This window comes from Miscanthus floridulus, chromosome 7 (assembly GCF_019320115.1).
Source record: "Miscanthus floridulus cultivar M001 chromosome 7, ASM1932011v1, whole genome shotgun sequence".
NCBI lineage: Eukaryota > Viridiplantae > Streptophyta > Magnoliopsida > Poales > Poaceae > Miscanthus > Miscanthus floridulus.
In genome coordinates, this window is record NC_089586.1 from 30336978 (window position 1) to 30357878 (window position 20901).

Genomic DNA, 20901 nt, shown 5'->3' on the forward strand with positions numbered 1-20901 from the left:
GTACGGTTCTAGCTAGCTAGTTTTATCCGAGTCAAATATCTAATTGTAAATATGCAGAAATTATATATAATATAGTATTTAGATTTATTTACTTAGAAAATGAAATAGTAGCTTAAAAGGTACAATGATGTGGATTGAAGTTCAGAAATATTGGACTCACATGGGGAATCCAGGATCTCAACAAGTCTACACATATAGACTTGTTTGCTCGTATTTATTTTAATCTACGCGTGTTAGTGGATGGTATAGAAAATTAACTAATTTCTACAAAACAATCCGTTCCAGCATATACAGGTTGATTTGAATACACGTGTACCAAACAAGTCATAGGATTTTCGTTCGACTTTAATGCCTCTTGGAATAGGAGAGAAGAGGTTCTCTATTTACTACTCCTTCTGTCCGTGAATAAATAGATTTTTAGAGTTATCTTAAGTCAAACATTTTAAACTTTAGCTGAATTTCTAGGAAAAAAAACTTTTTAAACTTTGACCGAATTTCTAAAAAAAAACGTTAAGATCTATGATATCAAATAAGTATTATTAGATCTACCATAAATTATATTATTATAAGGTGCTCATTTTATGTCATATATGTTATTACTCTTTTCTATAAAGTCAGTTAAACTTAACACGGATTTTATGAATTGATTTATTTGGAGACGGAGGGAGTAGTTACTGGTAGTAGCAGTAGTAGTAGGAGTTTACTAGCTGACTAGCTATGGTTTATCTTTGGGCGGATAAGTTTACGATGCGGTTCAGCCGGTCACAAAGAAAACCGTCTAGAAGCCGTAATAGCATCGCTGGCGCTCAGCTTCCAGCTGGCTCATCTTTCTTGGTTTATAAAAGCTGAATCAAACTGGAGAGAGCAACGAGTTTGTGCCTTGGAGGGCTGGTAAATTTGTTCTTAGCTCAAGCTGCATACCACACTCTAGAAGACCCATGGGGCCATGCATACACGAACACGAACCCAAGTACGTACCCAAATATAGCTTTCACTTTGAACTGCTTTCTCCAGTGCAGAGCAAATGATGTTCAGTTTAACAGACACTTGGAACAAAAACCTGCGAAGAACCGTTTAACCGATTTTAGTTGCCTCAGGTGTGTAGCGGTTAAACGGTTTGCACGGCAGCCGAAGCAAACGCATGAGGCAAGCGAAGGAAACAGAACGTTGCGCGTCAAAGCCCTGAAGCCTCCTCCTCGACTTCAGCCAAACGCGGGTGGCGCCTTCCGATGTTTACTCCGGAACATCTCTGAATATTCCGGTACACGCCTCTTCACTTCCAGCGAGGAGCCGAGGAACAGATGGTAGAGTGCTGTTAAAACTAGGGCGGGCACGAGAACAGCAGCGACGTGTTAGTTCCACCAAACCCGAAAGAGTTGGAGATGGCCGCTCGTATCGGCGCCTTCTTGGGTGCAGATAGTGGCGTGAACGCCCCTTCGAACAGGGGGTCTGGCTGCTCCAGGTTAAGCGTAGGCGGCGCGACTCCCTGAAAACAGCAGATGGTGATGTGAGTTGAGCACAGGAGTGTTTTCTCTTTTGGTCCGAATTGAGCCGCTGCTCATAACCAAGAGATGGTAGACGACATACGTGGTGGATTGCTAGCACAGTGAAGATTGCTTCCACTGATCCAGCTGCCCCTAGCAGATGACCAATTGCTCCCTGGACAAAGTTGTGCGTTGGAATGGACTGGGAGGGGGAAAAACAAAAGGGGGAAGAAAGGTAAGTTTTGATAGCACTGTGGCGTGGGAGGCTACCTTTGTTGAGGATAATGCGAGACCACCGGATGCTGCGTGGTCACCAAAGACGGATTTGATCGCGTTAGCCTCCACAGCATCACCTAATTGTGGGTCAAATCCAAATTAAGAGTCAATTCATTTATAGTTCATTTTTAGCTCAGAATTGGAAAAGGAAGTTATCTAAAAAGAACAGAACAAACAGAAGTTATGTGAATTAGGCTATTTGTGGTTCATGAGAGCGAATAGGTCTCAGGAATTGATGGATAGATTAGCAGCAATACAGAGTACAATATATAGGGAAGGATCAATAGGGTTTATAGAAACACCCAATCAACGGTGATCCTTGCCTTATCAATGTAATCTATCTATCTTATCCCCCTAAGGCAGGCAGCCTAACAGGCTAGGCGCCAGGCCCAAGGCTAGCCCATTAGGGCGCCAATTCTAACACGCCCCCGCAGTCGAATCGTCAGCCACTCTGCACGTTTAGACTGGACCTAAACTCCGTGAAAACTGAAGTAGGCAGCCCTTTGGTGAAGATATCTGCATATTGCGAAGAGGTGGGAACATGCAGAACACGAAGATCACCAACGGTGACTCGCTCCCGGACGAAGTGAAGATCGATCTCAATATGCTTGGTGCGCTGATGCTGAACCGGGTTGGAGGTCATGTAGACGGCACTGATGTTGTCACAATACACCAGTGTGGCACGTCGTAGAGGGGCATGTAGCTCCAAAAGTAGCTGGCGGAGCCAAGTAGCCTCTGCAACTCCGTTGGCCACCGCGCGATACTCGGCTTCAGCACTGGATCTTGACACTGTGTTCTGGCGCTTCGAGGACCAGGAAACAAGGTTGTCGCCAAGGAACACCGCATAGCTGAGGTGGACTTGCGAGTGTCCGGACAACCAGCCCAGTCAGCGTCGGTGTAGACGACAAGATCAGTCGAAGTAGACGGTCACAGCAGGAGACCAAGGTGAAAAGTGCCTCGAACGTAGCGAAGAATCCTCTTCAGGGCAGCAAGGTGAGGCTCACGAGGATCATGCATGTGGAGGCATGGACACCTGAAAGAGCAGTGAGCGAACAACATTATTGATGGAGCGAATAATGCGTTAGGCATGGACGCCTGAAAGAGCAGTGAGCGAACAACATTATTGATGGAGCGAATAATGCATTCAGCTTTACCGTTTTGAGACGATGTGTAGGGACAGGACATGCAAAGGTGGATGCCCTGAGCGAGGAAAAACTGATGGGAGCTAGAGTTGTCAAACTCTCTCCCGTTGTCGCACTGAACAGCCTTGACCCGGGCGCCAAACTGGGTGGAGGCGTGAGCGATGAAGTGAGCAAGCGTGCTGAAAGTGTCAGATTTAAGCCGCAAAGGAAACGTCTACAAATAATGAGTGCAATCATCAAGTATGACCAAGTAGTATTTATAACCAGAAATGCTGACAACTGGAGAAGTCCATAAATCACAATGTATAAGATCAAACTTGCTAGACGCACGAGAGGTGGACTCATGAAAGGGCAAACGAACATGACGCCCTAACTGACAAGCATGACAACTCTGAGCAATCCTGAATATGACAGGAGACACTAGACGCGAGCTTCGACAACGCCTCATGACCGGGGTGGCCAAGACGCCGATGCCACAGCGGGGAGGAAGCCTAGGCGACAAGGGAGTGTGCTGGGGGTAGGCGTAGAGGGTATAGCGGCCCAGAGCTATTGCACCTGACGATCTCGGTCCGAGATGGAAGAACCTTCACAGAACAACCAGCGGGGTCCAACTCAACAGAACAATTATTGTCGGTAGTAAATTGACGAACAGAGATAAGATTCTTAATAATTTGTTGTGGCGACACAAGGACATTATTAAGACGTAAATTACGAGACAACTCTGTAGAGCTAGTGGCCCTGACAGGGAGAAGAGAGCCATTACCGACAACAATGGATGAAGGAGTAGGGTACCGCGGGAGAAGAACATGTGAAAGAGAGGAGGACTGAGATGTCATATGTGAAGTAGCACCTGAGTCAAAGTACCACTCGTTGGACGTAGGAGGGGTCAGCGACGTTGTGCTGAAGGCGGAGGCGAGGGCCGTTGGGTCCCAAGAGGGGAGGCCGGCCACCGGGTTGTAATACCCGGGGGCGACCCACTGTCCAGTGCCATCAGGAGCAGGGAGGGCAGCGGCCTGCTGGTGAGCAGCAAGGGCGTGCTGCTGCTGTTGGGCGAGGAAGGCCTGCTGCTGCGCCTGCTGCTGCGTGTGTTGTTGTGCCTGCTGCTGCGCCTACAAGTGAGGAAGCACTAGGATGGGTGCCAGCGGTGGACGAGGTCCCCCTGGCCACATCTGAATGATCCCGGTCCAGGGGTTGTAGACGCTGGGCCATGGCCGCCTGTCGCCCGGCTGCTGCTGCATTCCAGCAGGGTGCTGCTGCTGTTGTGCGCCACCAGTGGGGCGTGACCCCTGTCCAGGAGGGCCACCGCCGTTGTTGCCTTTGCCGCCACCGCTGCGCTTGCTGCGATGGTTGTTAGGCGGCTTGGAGTTCCCACCAGCGCCCGTGCCGGAGGACGCAGGGGCAGGGCTGGGAGTAGTGGAGGCGGCGAGCGCAGTGGCAGGTGCGTCCTTGCGGGTCTCCATGGTGAGTTCCTCGAGGATGAGGTCGTCACGAGCCTCCAGGAAGGTGGGGAACGGTCGAGCGCGACGAAGGAGCGTCCCAACGTGGCTGAAGCGCTCGTTGAGGCCACGGATCACGTTAAGGACGAGCGTGCGGTCGGTGACGACCTCGCCAAGGGTCGTGAGATCATCGGCCATCTTTTTCAGCTTGCGGCAGTAGTCGGTGACGGAGAGGTCGCCCTGGACGAAGTTGCAAAACCGCGTCTCGAGGTGGATGGAGCGAGCCTCGCGGTTGCCAAGGAACTGCGACTCAACGGCGAGCCAGGCATGCCGAGCAGTGGAGCCCTGGATGGAGATGATCTCGCCAAGGTTGTCGGTGAGCGTGGCGACGATCCAGGACTTGACGACGCAGTCCATCCGGGCCTAATCAGGAGGAATTAGGGCTGGAGGTTCCTCTCGAACGTGATCCTGGAGGGAGAACTTGCCGAGAATGAGAAGAAACTGATCACACCAGCAGTTGAAGTTACCGGAATCGACGTCGAGGATGGTGGTGACGTGGCTCCGGATGTTGCTGACCGCAACAGCCTGAACATGGAGCTGCAGAAGGGCAACGGCCTCGTGATGCAGCATGGCAGCCCGAAGATCGGGTGGCGGCACTGAAGTGCCTGCAGGTGCGGCGCCAGAGGGTTCCGAAGCAACGGCGGCAGCAGCGGCCGCCCGCTCCTTGGCAGCACGCGCCAGTGCCTTGCTAGCGCGCTGGGCGGCAGCGTCGCGATCCTTAGTCGCGGCTGTGGCCTCCTCCTCGGCCTGTAGGGTGCGTGCTAGGGCAGCATCACGCGCAGCCTGACGCTCGCGTTCAAGACGCTGAGCAGCGGCGGCAGCCTCGTTGGCCTTGTCCGCGGCGAGGCGTTGGGCGACGGCGTCTGCCTGGATGGTGGCAGAGGAGGCGTCCAGATCGTCCCCAGCCCTGGGGGTTGCTGGAGGGGTGGAGGGCATGGTGGCGCAGCACGGTGGGTACCGGCGCGCAGAGGGGCCGGCGCGCGTGGAGTGGGCAGCGGAAGAGGAGACCTAAACCTAGGCGGCTGATACCATAAGAGCGAATAGGTCTCAGGAATTGATTGATAGATTAGCAGCAGTACAGGGTACAATATATAGGCAAGGATCAATAGGGTTTATAGAAACACCCAATCAACGGTGATCCTTGCCTTATCAATGTAATCTATCTATCTTATCCCCTAAGGCAGCCAGCCTAACAGGCTAGGCGCCAGGCCCAAGGCCAGCCCATTAGGGCGCCTATTCTAATGGTTCAAACAAAAATTAGTTGCATATAGCTTGCAATCAGAAACATAAGTTATCCGAGAAATAGAATAGAACACAAGTTATAGCTAAGTTGATGAATGCCATCAGCATGTGATTGTGAGTGCTTACCAAGAGGAGTTGACGTGGCATGTGCATTCACGTAATCAATTTCATTTGCATGAAGACCTGACTGGAAAGAAGATCCAAACACAAATTAAAGAAACATCCATACTGTTCCTAATTTCTTTTACACTAAAAGAACAACTAAAATATGCAGCACAAAACAACAAAGGCGTATATGATTTTGCACCTGATACAAAGCCCGCTTCATGGCTAAGATAGCACCTCTACCACCATTTTGTGGCTGAGTTATGTGATGTGCGTCACCTGAAAGAAACTGAGCTTCATAATCTGATACATATTAATGACAGAAACAATCTTTCATTGAGGAATAACAGGTTACCAGACATTCCGTAGCCTCGAACTTCAGCATAAATTTTTGCACCTCGTTCCTTTGCATGTTCAAGTGCCTGTGGAGAAGTGAATGGTTAGCCTAAGAAATGGTGCATTAGGATAATTTTCAACGGTAGGGAAGTAAGTGATTTTCAATACATAAAATGAGCACACCATGGAAATATCAAGAAAAGCCAGGCATTACTCTCCAATACTATCTTCTGTGTTACTGGAATAATGATTGGTTTTAACCAACAATACCCAAACCACTCACCTCCAAAACCATGACCCCACAGCCCTCACCAATCCTATTGATCAGTTTAGAAGAAAAAGGTAAGAGCATGGAAAAAAATAAGCAAAAGATTAAAATAGAGTCACGATCTAATAGAGGCATGACATACACAAATCCATCTCTACCGCAATCAAAAGGTCTTGAAGCTGAAAGTGGAGAGGAATTATATTTTGTAGACAATGCCCTTAACCTGCACAAAATACATGGAAATTGGGATAAGGTATTGGCTGGTGACACTAATAAGGGAAAAAATTACATATCAATTAGCAACAGTGGGCAAAAGGTTAAACATGCAGGTAGCTAAAGTTTACATATATATTTACGAGTGGTTGTTAGTGGATGCAAAAGTGGGTTTTCTACTGCTTACTACAACCCTCGCACTCAGCAGTGCCTCCTAATAGCCTTAGTAAAGCATTCAGGCCATTTTCCAATCACCAAAAGGAAAGCACACACAACACTATTTTGGAAGACAGATAACACGAAACATTTGGGAATATACTTGCCTAGAAAATCCAGCTATAGACAAAGCATCAATACTGGACTCAGTTCCACCAGCCACCATCACATCAGCATCTCCAAATTGGATCATCCGAGTAGCATCGCCAATAGAGTGAGCACCAGTGGCGCAAGCTGTCACAGCAGCATGGTTTGGACCCTAAGTTAGAAGCATAACTACTACTATTAACATCCATTTAAAGAAAAACCTTAGCTATTCCAAATGGCAACAAGGAAGTTCACCTGGAAACCATATCTCATGCTGACATGACCTGATGCCATGTTGATCAAAATCTTGGGGATGAAGTATGGGCTGAGTCGACGTAGACGCTGCGACCAAAGAAAAAACAAACTTTACATTTCAGGATTGGAAGTAACTAGAATATAATCATTTATATTGTGAGGCCTGTGTGACATTGTAAGCCAAACAAAGCATTGCAACGAGATAAACCATATATGTATGGGATTGCTTCTGGCTATCTGGTCTAAACAAGACATCTAATGTCGCATTTCCTCGATACATTCTCAACTATACGTAGAATGGATGAACAAAAAGTTGAGATCATAGAAACACATGTCAATGAAGAGGAATTATCTAACTATGTGCAATCATCATTTGAAATTGAACTACCACAATATACAGTGAATGCTGCTAACAGTACACATGCAATGCAGGAGCAAGGATACAAACATTTTCGATGATCATTTGCGACGCATCTAAAATGTCTGAGATGCTTCCAATCCCTCCACCAATTGAAACTCCCTGATACAGCACTAATCAGACCCGGAATTGAAAAACACATATATGAAAATGAAAAATGAGCTTCCACAGAAGACAGATCATACCGTTCTTTCCTTCTTCTCATCTTCGGAAGGCAACCAATTTGCATCTCTTAAAGCCTCATCAGCTGCACACAGAGCATAGGATATAAATCCTGATATAGATTTATCCTGGAAACAAGAAAGTTCAATCAAGATTTAAGAACATGAAAAAGAAAGTTTGACCACATAAGCACACAAGTTAAACACTCATAGATATGCAATAACATTCCAGTAGTGCACGATGGACTTCCTATTGGATTATAGCGATTCCACAATGGAACAAAGCCAACAGAGAAGGCACATCTTTCCTATAGAGATCTGTTTGTTAAAGCAAGCACATATCTAATCCAAGGGAGGTGCAGGACACGCCAATTTTGTAAGCACTGGCATCAGTGACGATGGTGGAAAGTAATTAAATAACTAATATACCACTTTCTGGATTGATTATTTGCAACGGTATACTGAGGAGTGAGGACTGTAGTATAGCATTGTAAGATGTAAACTGTCACATTTATGATTTATCTTCTGCTGATGATAATACATGCTCGAGACTATTACACATGTCCACTGGCATGGAACTTAGCAGTAATATGGGCTTAGTGCCATTGCATGTCCATGTTGTGGTAAATTGTATCGTGGTGTAGAATTAGAGCAAAGATTTCGAACTCCTATTGCAAAGTAAGGACACAAATGGCGCAATGCTCGCGTACTCGCACGTGGACACCGTGAGCAACAATTGAAGTAAAGCATTAGACCTTGGTCCACGCGTCCTCGTCGAACTCGTCCTCGCCCTTCCCGCGCGGCACGGCGGCGATGACCCTGGACGGGAGCTGCTCGAGCGTCCTCCCCGCCGCTTCCTCCGGAAGGCGGAGAGAGTCTGCGGAGAGAGAGCGCACGGCGCATCTCCCCGCGACGAGGCTGTCCCAGGTGGCGCCCACGCCGCGCGCCAGCGGCGTGACGGCGCCCAGCCCCGTCACGACCACGCGGCGGCCCGCGGAGGGGCGCGGCGGCGGGAGCGCCTTCCCCTCCGCCTCCGCCGAGGAGGAAGAGAGGCCCCGGAGGAGGCGGGGAGCGCGGCGGAGGCAGCTCATCAGGCGACGGGGAGCGGCTCGAGGACGGCGGCGTGGCTGTGGGAGACGGACGTTGGCGGGCAGCGGCAGCCGACGAGTAAGGCCTGCGAAGCAACCGCTTTCTAGTTGGGCCGAGGGAAAAGGGTGACGGGCCATTCCTGTGATGCAACGGGCCTTTTCATTTTTGTGTCCAGCTTCATCAGCACGTCTGCTTCACGAATCACGCAATCACGACAAGGTTGACGCGCATGAGACTTCTATAATATATAATATAATATAATGCAATTATTCACGTTGTATTTACAAATGGTATATTCTTGAGATGTTCCGAGGTGTATTTACATTTTTTTTTCAAATTATTCAAGTTCCATATGTGTTGTATTTTCCACTGTTTCTATATATCGTACCCACAAGATGTTCCAGGATGCATTTTTTATTGTTCACACACAACATATGAGATGTTCTATAGTGTATTTCGTTCGTCAATATCAAAAGATCCTCGAGGTACAATTTAATTGTCCCAATTATGCAAGATTTTTTATTTTCTAATACTGGGCACGAATATTATGCAAAGGAACCTATAATTTTATTCTGCTAAAATCTGAAATATTGTTATCCTAAATCTAAAATATATTTTTCTTGTGAACGTTGCTTCCTAAATCTAGAACATTGCTATGCTTAACAAAAAAAGAAAAATACTCTATCTTTAGAAGAAAAATGTTCTTCATAAAAAAAAATTCTAATAAACATATCCGTATGGGGTTTTATTTGTTTTGAAAGATTTACAGTAAGAAACATGATAGTATAATTCAAATTTAGTTTGAATCATTAGTTTGGCAACTATATATACGACTTTAAATTTTCCAAAAGTATTCGTCAAACGCTGCGTGGAAAACAGTCGAGCGGAGAAGCGTGCGGAGCTAAAAAAAACACACACGCGGCCCAACGTTGTGCAGCCTGTTCGCTTGGTCGTATTGAGCTTATCAGCCAATGAACAATATTTTTTTCTCACACCAATTCAGCCAACAGTATTTTCAGTCATGGCTTATAAGCTAAACTAGCCAAAACAAACAGGACGGTGATCTTTCGGCGGGGACTGGTTGACATAGACAAGCGGTGGACACAGACGGGATGCGCACGACACACACACCGCCGCGCCGGCCGGCCGGCGGTCGGCTGTGGTGGGACAAGAGCAAGCTGTTGCGACCTGTAGCGCGGTGGCGGCACGCCACTTCTGCCGTTCTGCGGGCTACGGCTTGCCGCACATAGGCATGGATGCTCACTATTTGGCCAATCTCAGTAAAAGTTTTATACACATTAAATATGTTGCTATATTTATGAAAAGAGAGGTGATAAAAGTTTTATGAGAGTAGAGATAGTTTTATTGGGATGAAATTCTTTAACACTATTTTCAAAACATAGAGGTATTGAAAACTGGGACATGAAATTAGCACTGAGACTGGCCTTATTGTGCGCTGGCCATGCCCCTGTAGGTCCCCCAGCTACAGTTACGTGCCCTGTTCGCTTGACTGATAAGTCATGGCTGAAAGTACTGTTGGTTAATTTGTTATGAGAGAAAAATACTATTTGTTGGCTGAAAAGTACGGCTTATATGCCAAACGAACAGGACGACGGTCTTACTTTCTTTTTATACCGGTTACGGTCTTACTAGTTACTCCCCCGTCCATTGAAAATGTCATTTTTGACTTTTACTTTTTGTTTGACCGTTCATCTTATTCAAAATTTTGGTATAAATATTATTTGTTTTTTTCTCGAATACGCAAAAGATTTACGTATCGTTGTATTAAATAGAAGAGTTTAAACAAACATATAAAATAAATATTATTTATTTTGTTATGACTTATTTTATCATTCAAAATACTTTAATAATAATTTTATTTCTTTTAATATTTATATAAAAAATTAAATAAGACAAACGATCAAACAAAAAGTCTAAAAGTAAAAAACAACATTTTTAATAGGACTCAAGGAGTACTTTGCTGGTTAGTGCATGCCAAGCGCTGACTGCACTGAGGGCCTATTTGGTACCGCTTAATCCAACCGCGCGGTGTGTTGCTCGAGTTATGAGATCTGTGATATGTAAAATTGCTCGTGCAGTACAAAATCAGTTGTGGCTAGTTTTGTGTGGTCGAAAACGTCAAGTGCACCTGTAGCATCCGGTTTTAAGAACAAAACCAGATATACACCATATGTGAGTCCAGGAAATCAAATCTCATATATAGCTACAAATAAGGATAATATCAATGGACAATGCTTAATATATAACATACTTAGTATAAAGAATATAACCTTAGACAGCAAATATCGGAAAGATAACTCCGATCTTCGGGTGAAGACTCCAATCCACAGAGATAACTGACTAGTTGATCACAAGCCTAACTCCTCTAGACTAACAATCTGGTACCCATCCGGGATTTTTTCAAAAATTTAAAAAGTAAAGCAAGCGTAAGTACATGTCGTACTCAACAAATATAACATGGGGTTCATGAGACTCAAAAGGCTGACACTGATTAACTGCAATTAGCCTTTAATGAGTCTTGATTTTAGCAATAGGGTGACAACAAGTTTATTCACAAGCCCATATAAACACATGATCAGGTAAACATGAATAATGAATAGCATTAATAGTATTCATTAGTGAGCATCTTTATCATTACTATCATCAGTGTTCATCATCATTAATCATTAATGAACATTTATTCCGTAAATGTTTTAAGGCCGCTCGTGACCGTGAGCACGGCTGATATACCAGTTTTACACTCTGTAGAGGTTGTACACTTTCACTGTGAGTCGGGATTTACCCTTTCGCCTGAGGTCGGTAGCCTCTTAACCCACAACCTAGGAAGGTCGGCAGGGTTGAAAGGTCCTAATATGGCTAGAGGGGGGGTGAATAGCCTATTTAAAATTCTACAAATCAACTAGAGCAATTTGATTAGTAAGACAAATAGCGAAATGCAAACTTGCTCTAGCTCTACGAGGGTTGCAAGTCACCTATCCAACAATTCTAGTTGCAATGATTACTAGACACACAACTTGCTATGATACTACTCACTAAGAGCTCTCAATCTTGCTACACTAAAGAGCTTGGTACAACTAGTTTGCAAGAATATAGAAGAGTGAGTAGGGTGATTATACCGCCGTGTAGAGGGATGAACCAATCACAAGATGAAGATGAAATCAATTACCGGGAGAATTCCAAAGGGCAAGAGACAACCAATTTTCTCTCGAGGTTCACGTGCTTGCCAACACGCTACGTCCCCATTGTGTCGACCAACACTTGGTGGTTCGGTGGCTAAGAGGTGTTGCACAAACCTCGTCCACACGATTGGACACCGCAAGAACCTACCCACAAGTGAGGTAACTCAATGACACGAGTAATCCAGTAGAGTTATCTTTCGGCGCTCTGCCGGGGAAGGTACAAATCCCCTCACAATCACCGGAGATGGCCACGAACAATCACCAACTCGTACCAATCCTCCACCGCTGCACCAAGCCGTCTAGGTGGTGGCAACCACCAAGAGCAATAAGCGAAATCCGCAGCAAAACACGAATACCAAGTGCCTTTAGATGCAATCACTCAAGCAATGCACTTGGATTCTCTCCTAATCTCACAAAGATGATGGATCAATGATGGAGATGAGTGGGAGGGATCTGGCTAAGCTCACAAGATTGCTATGTCAATGCAAATGGCCAAGAGAGTGAGCTTGAGCCAGCCATGGGGCTTAAATAGAAGCCCCCACGAAATAGAGCCGTTGGGTTCCTCACTGCACTGAGCACGGGTCGACCGAACGCTTCGGTCATATCGACCGGACGCTGGACATCAGCGTCCTGTCGTGCGATGTGTGCCACGTGTCATCGGCTTCAAACGTCGATCACTCGATTTCAACGGTCAAGTAATGACCGGACATGTCAGTTAGAAAGTGACCGGACGCTGGATCTCAGCGTCCGGTTGTTTCCAGTAAGGTTTCAAACGTGACATTTCATGACCGAACGCAGACTCACCCAGCATCCGATCACACAACGTCTCCTCTGTGCGTCTCACGTCAGCGTACGTCAGCACTGACCGGATGCACCCTGCCAGTGTCTAGTCACTAGGTGACCCAGCGTCCGGTCATAAGACCGAAACACGCACCCTCTGCTGCCACTGACTAGACGCACTGGTCCAACCGAGGCCAGCGTCCGGTCACTTACAGTGACCTCCAACTTTTCTGTCTAGGGCACCGATGGCAGCGTCGGACTGTCCGCACTCTATGGTCAGACACTCCGTCGGTGAAGTATCTTACCCTTGCTCAAATGTGCCAACCACCAAGTGTATCATCTTGTGCACATGTGTTAGCATATTTTCACAAATGTTTTCAAGGGTGTTAGTACTCCACTAGATCCTAAATGCATATGCAATGAGTTAGAGCATCTAGTGGCACTTTGATAACTGTATTTCAATACGAGTTTTACCCCTCTTAATAGTACGACTATCTAACCTAAATGTGATCACACTCGCTAAGTGTCTTGATCACCGAAACAAAATGGCTCCTACTATTTATACATTTGCCTTGAGCCTTTTGTTTTTCTCTTTCTTCTTTTCCAAGTTCAAGCATTTGATCATCACCATGCCATCATCATCGTCATGATCTTCTCCATTGCTTCATCACTTGGAGTAGTGCTACCTATCTCATAATCACTTTGATAAACTAGGTTAGCACTTAGGGTTTCGTCAATTAACCAAAACCAAACTAGAGCTTTCAAGGGTTCACTATGAAGCCTTTCAAAGGTTCGTCTAACAAGTTAGGGTCATTAGATTTACTTGAAAAACAGATGTAGAGCCCACCTTTCTAATGGCACAATGACACACAACCTATACTCAAGAGGACAGAGGCCGCACTATACTCGATTCATCAAGACATTCTTATGCTAATAAAGGTAACCACTAACAAGCTAGAAAAAGTCCTCATACCGAGCTATAGCCAGAGCCATATAGCCCTCATCGCTATACTGTAAGTCCTGAATGATCACTTACATATAAGTCCTTAGGGAGAGGAATCTAGAGCACCATAAAAATAGCCCAATGCTCTAGCCCCTTGATTCCATGTTGCTAAAAAGCATCTTTTAGTGTTTATTGCATATACCATTACTCAAGTTACAAGATCATGGTTCTAGATGAGCACTAGCATTATACTATCCAATGCAATACCACATAGGTGATAGGTAATCCAGGATATCAAATAGCTAAGAAAATTTGTTACGGTTGCCAAAGCAGACACATGCATATGATTAAAATGATATTAAGGTGAATAGGACAACAAGGATGATCCCATGCTATACTTTCCTTAGACTTAGATCCTTCTTCTAGTCCAAACCTTCAATGGAACTCCTTGATCAACATGTAAAGCTCACCAACTGGACATGATCATAAAACACCACACAAGCATCCATGCAATCATACACGAAGCAAACAATAGAACTAAATTAGAATAGTACACCAATCCTAATAAACAACAAGTAAAAAGGTTTTAAAGATATTCTACATGTTGCTATGAACACACAGACGCGAAAATCCCTCTAATCGAAGCTATAACGAAAAAGTTATGAATTAAACAAGATTTTCTTTAAAATGATAGATTAAATCTAACCTCGAATTTCAAAAGTTGAAATTATACTTAACAGTAAGATAAACATGTAGATTACTCCATTATGAATCTAACGCAACTTGAATGGGTCAAATCGGAGTTAAAATGGAGAAGATAGGGCCTAATAAAGATAGTGGCAATTTTGTAAATAGATGAAACTTGATTTTCAAATTTAAAATAAATAAAATCTAATTTTAAACCGGCAAAGGACTGCAAGTACTATTTAAAGAAAAGGCAGGGGCTCTTTAACAAAATTATAGGGACGGCGGGTTCTATTGTACAAAAATGTGAGGGCTCTTTTGCAAAATGGCCGGCGAAGGGGTATCTTCTAATCTAGGCCGTTGACCTCAGATCAGGCGGTGCAGATCAAATGGGGGAACATGGGTCGGCGTTTACTTGACCGTTCATTACTTGACCGTTGAAATCGGGTGATCGACATTTGAAGCCGATGACTTGACCGTTGAAATCGGGTGATCGGCGTTTGAAGCCGATGACACGTGGCGCACATTGCACGACCGGACGCTAAGAGGCAGCGTCCAGTCGACTCCAGTAAGGTCCCAGAGAGGGGAAATGACGACCGGACGAGTCCGGTCACACTGTAATCACTAGAGTTCGGGGTATACTGACCGGAGCGTCCGGTCACCCTGTAGAGGCACATAATGGTTCATTTTTTAGCCCATGTTATAAATACCACCTCCACTCGTGTGTGTGGGTACTTTTGTTCATTCCAACAGCTGAGAAACACCTTAGAGAGTGCCAAGAAGAGCAAGGTCCTAGTGAGGTGATTGAGATTTGAGAATCCCAAAGAGAACCCTCATTAGTGAAGATCAAGAGTAGCAAAGTGTGCATCCACCTTCTTATTAGGCTTGTCGTGGTCAAGTGAGTTCGTGCTTGTTACTCTTGGTGATCGCCATCACCTAGATGGTTTGGTGGTGATTGGGAGTTCGGTGCAGAGCTTGTGGGTGACCCAACTCAAGTTGTGAGCGGTTGTGGGTGATTCACAGCGACGGAGTGTCGAAGAATCAACCCATAGAGAGCACTTGATCCTTGCGCGGATCAAGGGGGAGCTACACCCTTGCGCGGGTGCTCCAACGAGGGCTAGTAGGGAGTGGCGACTCTCCGATACCTCGGCAAAACATCACCGCGTTCCTTCCTCTCTATTTACTTTGAGCACTTACTTTGAGCATTTACCTTGAGCAATTCAATTCATGTCTTTACATTCTTAGAATTGCCATGCTAGATTTAGATTGGAACTTAGGTTGCAAGTCTTTTTTGTGGTAGAATAATTAGGAACACTTTCTAGGCATAAGGGGTTAATTGGGCTAACCATAGGACTTAATTATTGAAAGAAATTTAGAATTAGCCTAATTCACCCCCCCCCCTCTTGGGCATCTTGATCCTTTTAATTGGTATCAGAGCTTCGTGCTCACGTATTTAGGCTTAGCCGCATAGAGCAAGATGTCTCATGGGGATGGACCTCCTCCTATCTTTGAGGGAGATGACTTTCCATATTAGAAAATTCGCATGGAGGCGTATCTAGAGGCTCTAGATATTGGTATACTTAGAGCCGCCTCACAAGGCTTCCCAAAACCTCGAGATGCTACTAACCTACAAGGCGATGAGGTTAATTATGAGAAGTGGAATGCAAAGGCTCAAAACACCATCTTTAGAGGTGTTTGCAAAGATGTGTTTAATCGGGTGAGGAACCACAAAGACGCCCATGCACTATGGTCGGACGTTTGTGTGCTCTATGAGGGAACTAAGAGTGAGCATGAGGAATGCTATCATCTTGTCATGAAAAAGCTCAACTCTTTTGAAATGCTTCCTAAGGAAAGTGTTAATGAAATGTATTCATGTTTGAATGTTCTTGTAGAGGAAGTCAATGGGCTTGGATTAACTCAAATGCAACCATCTGATGTTGTAAGAAAGATCTTGAGTGTCCTCCCCATTAACAAATATGGGCATATTGTGACCGTGCTACATCAAGGTGATCTTTCCGCCGCTACACCAACATAAATCTTAGGGAAGATCAATGCTCATTTGATGTATATGCACATCACACCTCAAGATAGCTCATCCTCTACAAAGAAGAAAGAAAAAGATTTAGCATTCAAGGCTAGCCAAGAGAAGGGCAAAGCAAGACTTGAGTATGAAAGCTCAAGTGAAGATGAAGTTGATGATGAAAGTCTTGCTCTCATGGTGAAGAAGACAGCCAAGATGCTTAAGAAGCTAAATAAGAGTGACATCAAGTTTGATGGCAAGAAAAAGAAGTTCTTCACTAGCTCTAGAAGGAAGCCAATCTCAAAAATGGATTGCTACAATTGTGGAGAACTTGGTCATCTAGCTCACCAATGCACAAAGCCCAAGAAAGACAAGTTCAAAAACAAGAACAAGGGCAAGAAACATGACTCAAGCAATGAAGATGAAGATGAGAAGAAAAAGAACAAGCCATACAAGAAGAGAGATGGCAAGAAGAAGAAGAGTGGAAAGGCTTACATCGTCAGTGATTGGCTCATAGACATTGATTCATCTAGTGGACCATCCGATGATGAAAGTGACAACGAGAAGGTGGCCACCATTGCTATTAACTTATCATCTTCACCACCACCACCGCCATCATCCTCTACACACCTATGCCTTATGGCCAAGGGTGAACGCAAGGTATCACATGATAATGATAGTAGTGGTGATGATCATGCTCATAATGATGATAGTGATAGTGATAGCGATGATGAATATGAGTCACCTACTTATGATGATCTTGCTAAATTACTAAAAAATACACTAAGATCATTATAAAGACTAGAGCTAAAAATGAAAAGCTTGAGATTAAGAATGATTCTCTTTTAGCTAAATATGAGATAACCGAAAAGGCTAGTGTTGAGCTTAGAGAAGCAAATGATGCTATGTCATCCAAACTCAAGGAGCTCAAATCTTCTAAGAAAGAGCTCAAAGATAAACATGATAAACTTGAGTGGGTGCACAAAGAGCTCATCACTAGCCATAACAAGCTAAAAGATGAATACACTACTCTTAAGGTTAATCATGATACCCTTGTTATTGCTCAAGAATTTTTACCCAATGAGCCATATGATGCCACTAATGATGTTGTTAAGATTGATATAGCTACATCATGTGATGATCTTATTGGTGAGAGCATTGAGCAAAGTTCTAGTAGCAAGGGCAAGCAAGTGGTTAAAGCCGATGACTATGATGAGTTTGTCAAGCTCAAGAATGATAATGCAAAGCTCAAGAAAGATCTTGAAGAACTCAAAACCACCAAGCCTATTGTGCTAGAAACTATTGTTCATGATGATGGTTTGATCCTTGAGAATGAGAAGCTCAAAGATGAGAACAAGAAGCTCAAGGAAGAAAAGAACAATGATGCTCTCAAGAAAGAAAACAAGAAGCTCAAGTTGGAGAAAGAGCATCTTAAGATTGGATTGAGCAAGTTCACTAGAGGCAAGTATCTTCAAAGTGAGATTCTAATGAATACCGTCATGAAGATGGACAAAAGTGGCATTGGGTACATGGCAAACAAAGAGAAGAAGGCTAAAGTTCAACAACAACAATCAAAGCCAAAGCCAAAGCCAAAGAGATGCTTTGAGTGTGGACAAGAAGGCCACTTTGCTCATGAGTGCCAAACTCCACCACCACAACCCTTGCTCAAGCATGCTAGACCATTTGCCTTCAATGCTCACTACATGCTTAGAAAGGATTCTAGTGGGAAAATGAAAGCGATGTTTTTAGGTCCTCCAAACAAGAATAGGCCTAAGAAAATTTGGGTTGCTAAGTCACTTGTTGAGAATGTGAAGGGCCCTCAACAAGTTTGGGTTTCTAAAGCTTGATCTCTTGTGTGTAGGTGAACTACAAGACTGGTGGAAGTCATTGGGTTATTGATAGTGGTTGCACACAACATATGATCAGTGATCCTCGTATGTTCACCTCACTGATGAAGAAGTAGATGGGCAAGAAAGAATCACATTTGAAGATAACTCAAAGGGCAAGGTCAAAGGATTGGGCAAAGTGGCAATATCAAATGATCATTCTATCTCCAATGTGCTATATGTTGCTTCATTGAGTTTCAACTTGCTATCCGTTGGACAATTGTGTGATCTTGGCTTCCAATGCTTGTTTACCGAGAAGGAGATTGTTGTATCCAAGAAGGATGATGATCATGTGATATTCAAAGGATTTAGATACAAAAACCTATATCTAGTGGACTTCACCTCCGAAGATGCAAACTTGAAGACATGCCTATTCACAAAAACAACACTTGGGTGGCTATGGCATAGAAGACTTGCTCATGTTGGGATAAGCTCACTCAAGAAGCTTATGAAGAATGATTTGGTGAGAGGGTTGAAGGATGTGAAGTTTGAGAAGGACAAGCTTTGTAGTGCATGTCAAGCCAGCAAGCAAGTTGCAAACACCCATCCAACAAAAGCTTTCATGTCAACCGCAAGAGTGCTAGAACTCCTTCACATGAATTTATTTGGACCAACAACATACAAGAGTTTGGAAGGAAATCTTTATTGTTTTGTGATTGTTGATGATTATTCAAAGTATACATGGGTATTCTTCCTTCATGATAAATCCGAAGTTGCATCTTGCTTCAAGAAGTTTGCCAAGAGAGCACAAAATGAATTTGAAGTGAAGCTCAAGAAGATAAGAAGTGACAATGGGAAAGAGTTTGACAACACAAACATAGAAGCTTATTGTGATGAAGTTGGAATCAAACATGAAGTCTTCGCAACATATACTCCTCAATAAAATGGTGTAGTTGAGAGGAAGAACCGAACATTGATCACTCTTGCAAGAACAATGCTTGATGAGTACAACACCCCCAAAGCTCTATGGGTGGAAGCAATCAACACCGCATGTTATGCATCAAACCACCTATTCCTTCAAAAGTTCTTTGGCAAGACACCTTATGAGTTGCTCAATGGGAAGAAGCTGGACGTCTCCTTCTTTAGGGTGTTTGGTTGCAAATGCTACATCTACAAGAAGCGGCAACACCTAGGGAAGTTTCAAAGACGTTGTGATATTGGTTTTCTTGTTGGTTACTCATCAAAGTCCAAAGCATATAGAGTATTTAATCATGCCACTGGCTTGGTTGAAGAAATATATGATGTGGAATTTGATGAATCTAACGGCTCCCAAGGAGCACATGAGAATCTTAATAATGTAGGTGATGAACCATTGAGGGAAGTTATGAAGAACATTCCAGTTGGAGACATCAAGCCTAAAGATGATGAAGATGATGTACAAATGATTGATCCACCTTCTTCATCAAGTGTGCCACATGATGATGAAAAAGATGGGAGAGTAGAAAATGAAGAGACTCACGTCTCTCATGAACAAATGGTGGTACAAGCATAAGATGGTAATGCTCCACAACCTCCCCCTCAAGTGGTCAATAGAAGAAATACACCCCTTCTTCAAGATCATCCACAAGATCTCATCATAGGGAGTCCATCAAAGGGTGTAATGACTCGATCTCAAAAACTTGCTTCATTTATTGCTCATCACTCTTTTTGTCTCTTGCTTTGAGTCTACTAAGGTAGAAGAAGCTCTTCAACATCTGGATTGGATAAATACCATGCATGAAGAGTTGAACAACTTCACCCGTAATGAAGTTTGGACTCTTGAAGAGCGGCCAAAAAGTGCAAGAGTCATTGGAATAAAGTGGGAGTTCCGAAACAAGCAAGATGATCAAGGTGTTATTGTGAGGAACAAGGCAAGACTAGTTGCAAAGGGGTTCTCTCAAGTTGAAGGTTTGGATTTTGGAGAGACCTTTGCCCCGGTTGCAAGATTAGAAGCCATCCGTATCCTCCTTGCATATGCATCACATCATGAAATAAAACTTTATCAAATGGATGTGAAAAGTGCATTCTTAAATGGCTTTATTAATGAACTAGTCTATGTTGATCAACCTCCCGGGTTTGAAGACCCTAGATATCCTAATCATGTTTATAGGTTGTCTAGGGCACTATATGGGCTTAAGCAAGCCCCAAGAGCTTGGTATGAGCATCTTTGAGACTTCCTTATTGAGAAGGGCTTCATCCTTGGGAAGGTCGACACCACACTATTCACTAAGAAGCTTGATGGGCATATCTTCATTTGTCAAGTGTATGTTGATGATATTATCTTTGGATCATCAAATGAAGATTCATACAAAGAATTTGGTGAATTGATGTCAAAGGAGTTCGAGATGTCAATGATTGGAGAGCTTACATTCTTTCTTGGTTTTTAAGTCAAGCAAATGAGAGAAGGGATTTTCATCTCTCAAGAGAAATACACTAATGATCTTCTCAAGAGATTCAAGATAGATGAATGTAAGCCAATCAAAACACCAATGCCAACCAATAGACATCTCGACCTAGATGAGGGAGGTAACCCGGTTGATCAAACTCTCTACCGCTCTATGATTGGTAGCTTGTTATATTTGACCGCATCTAGGCTCGACATCATGTTTAGTGTGTGTATG

At 44.2% G+C, this 20901-nt stretch overlaps 1 protein-coding gene across 2 annotated transcripts; it reads right to left on the reverse strand.

Moving 5' to 3' along the window:
* Window positions 1-46: 46 nt before the first annotated feature.
* On the reverse strand, window positions 47-8842 carry LOC136466797 (3-oxoacyl-[acyl-carrier-protein] synthase, mitochondrial-like). 2 transcript variants are annotated; one of them, XM_066465310.1, is made up of 13 exons: window positions 8455-8842; window positions 7724-7828; window positions 7569-7640; window positions 7121-7207; window positions 6886-7037; window positions 6492-6572; window positions 6365-6398; window positions 6101-6167; window positions 5948-6024; window positions 5767-5827; window positions 1755-1837; window positions 1588-1659; window positions 47-1486 (listed from the first exon to the last, which is right to left on the reverse strand). In XM_066465310.1, the coding sequence occupies exons 1-13, from the start codon at window positions 8788-8790 to the stop codon at window positions 1322-1324; spliced, it is 1392 nt and encodes a 463-aa protein (XP_066321407.1). In that variant the 5' UTR covers window positions 8791-8842; the 3' UTR covers window positions 47-1321. The 2 variants fall into 2 exon arrangements, with proteins under 2 accessions (XP_066321407.1, XP_066321408.1); XM_066465311.1 differs by having other exon boundaries at window positions 7724-7785; window positions 8455-8751.
* Between the last annotated feature and the right edge of the window lie 12059 nt (window positions 8843-20901).

Coding starts and splice junctions, on each gene's coding strand:
- LOC136466797 (XM_066465310.1), bottom strand. CDS start 8,790: ATGAGCTGCCTCCGCCGCGCTCCCCGCCTCCTCCGGGGCCTCTCTTCC. Junction 7,829..8,454: donor ACGAGGACGCGTGGACCAAG/GTCTAATGCTTT, acceptor TCTTGTTTCCAG/GATAAATCTATATCAGGATT. Junction 6,025..6,100: donor TCGAGGCTACGGAATGTCTG/GTAACCTGTTAT, acceptor AGTTTCTTTCAG/GTGACGCACATCACATAACT.